At 44.9% G+C, this 1,710-nt stretch overlaps 1 protein-coding gene across 1 annotated transcript in view; it reads left to right on the top strand.

The window, feature by feature from the left end:
• The window catches only part of LOC106532499 (sarcalumenin), a gene marked incomplete at its 5' end in the record, with an annotated part of 72,254 nt that extends 70,552 nt beyond the window's left edge, over positions 1–1,702 (top strand). The window contains 1 exon segment of the mRNA XM_014028562.1: positions 431–1,702. Coding sequence (XP_013884016.1) covers positions 431–916 — 486 coding nt within the window.
• Positions 1,703–1,710: the final 8 nt, after the last annotated feature.

Here is a 1,710-nt window from a genome sequence, read left to right as displayed (position 1 = left end):
CCGCCCCTCGCACTGTGACTGCTGGATATGGGCACCAGTGACCCACGCAACCCTGAAAAGGAAGAAGTGTGTACAGAAAATGGATGGATGGAAGGATGCTTAAGATATACCATGACAAAATTTATGGTGCATCTGTTGGACTGCACTGTGAAACCTTTAAAAAGGCTTGTACGCCCCTACTCTTCGCTTTCGTCTTCATCTTTTTACCTGGTGAATCATTTGGCTTAGAAGGCCACAATTGGGTTTTTGGCTGTAAATCTCCTGGACTGCAAAATAAAGWTTCTTGCTGTTCAACCAGCCTGTTTCAGAGTTTCTCTCTTCAGGAGCAGCAGCAGTTTACAGAAACCGAGAAGACCCGGTTTTTACACCTCAGTTTTTTTGCAATTGTTTCATTCTTTTGTTTCGCTCAAATCCACCTCTGTCCCTGCAGGTGATCGAGAACCAGATAGAGAACAAAATTGCCTTCACCCGCCAGCATGCTATCCGTGTGCGCATCCATGCCCTACTGGTGGATCGGTACCTTCAGACTTACCACAGCAAGCTGGGCTGGTTTGGAGACCCCCACGAAGTTTTCCAAGACATCGTGAATGACCCTGATAAGTACTACATCTTCAAGTCCATCCTGGCGAAGACTAATGTCAGCAAGTTTGACCTCCCCGACAAGGAGGCCTACAAGGACTTCTTTGGAGTCAACCCAGTGTCCAGCTTCAAGCAGCTCTCCCAGCTCTGCAGCTGGACCGGCGGCTGCCTGCTGGAAAAGATGGAGAGGGTCATCTCACACGAGCTTCCGGCTCTGCTCAACACCGTCAGCAGCAGCACGGTAAAGGCCGGACCGACACCCCTGAACTCTCTGCCTGACACCTGCGAGGGCCCGGAGTGTGAGGAGAAACCCAAAAACCGCTGGAGGAGGCAGTAAGATGAAGGAGAATGTTACAGATGAAGACATGTGGTCAAACAGAAAGTTTCTCAAAAGAAATATCCACTGGTGTGGATTTCCAAAGCAGCTGTGGGCAGAGACAGATTTAATCAGTAGAAAACTGAAACAAACAACTTCTTGTTTCTTACTTGTTTTGTTTTAATCTGTTAAATTGACCTAATTAACATATGTGTCCAACAGGTCTTTGAAATTTCTGAATGTATATCCAACCACTGCCAGTTACTTTAAAGAAGCAGGTTTTTTCMATATTCTTGACTGTTCTGAATACTGAAAATAGGGCTTTTTTTAAACCGTTGATTGTCGGCAACGGAAAGACACTTGAGTTTTTTGTTTCTGTTTCTTCATCACTCATCCTCAGTATTATATATAGAGAATATTACTAGCACTACTCCCTCTGGAATGCAAAGATGGACGTATACGTTAYGTTTTAGGCCAGTTTTGCAGACGAGGCTTAGATTAAGACAGGAGTAAGCCTAATCTGGATTTGTTAAACGTGGGCATTTAAGACGCTTGCATGAACGTGGCTTAACTTTGTTTTAGTTTTAGTTTTAGTTAGTCTGAGACTGTGCAGTCCTGGAGCAAGCCTAATGAGAATATCTGCATCAAGCCTCTCTGATCACAGCCTGTTGTACTGTTGCTCAAGAACACCTGAAATGGAATTGAGGACAGCATTTCTGGAGTGACTTTACACACCAAACACACCAAACACACCAAACACACCAAACAACAGCTGAAGCTGTAAGAACTCACTCACACACACACACACACACACT

Source organism: Austrofundulus limnaeus, unplaced genomic scaffold, assembly GCF_001266775.1.
Source record: "Austrofundulus limnaeus strain Quisiro unplaced genomic scaffold, Austrofundulus_limnaeus-1.0 Scaffold780, whole genome shotgun sequence".
In the NCBI taxonomy this organism is placed as follows: domain Eukaryota; kingdom Metazoa; phylum Chordata; class Actinopteri; order Cyprinodontiformes; family Rivulidae; genus Austrofundulus; species Austrofundulus limnaeus.
Note: the sequence above shows the minus strand (reverse complement) of the source record. Positions and strands in the feature narration are given on the sequence as shown.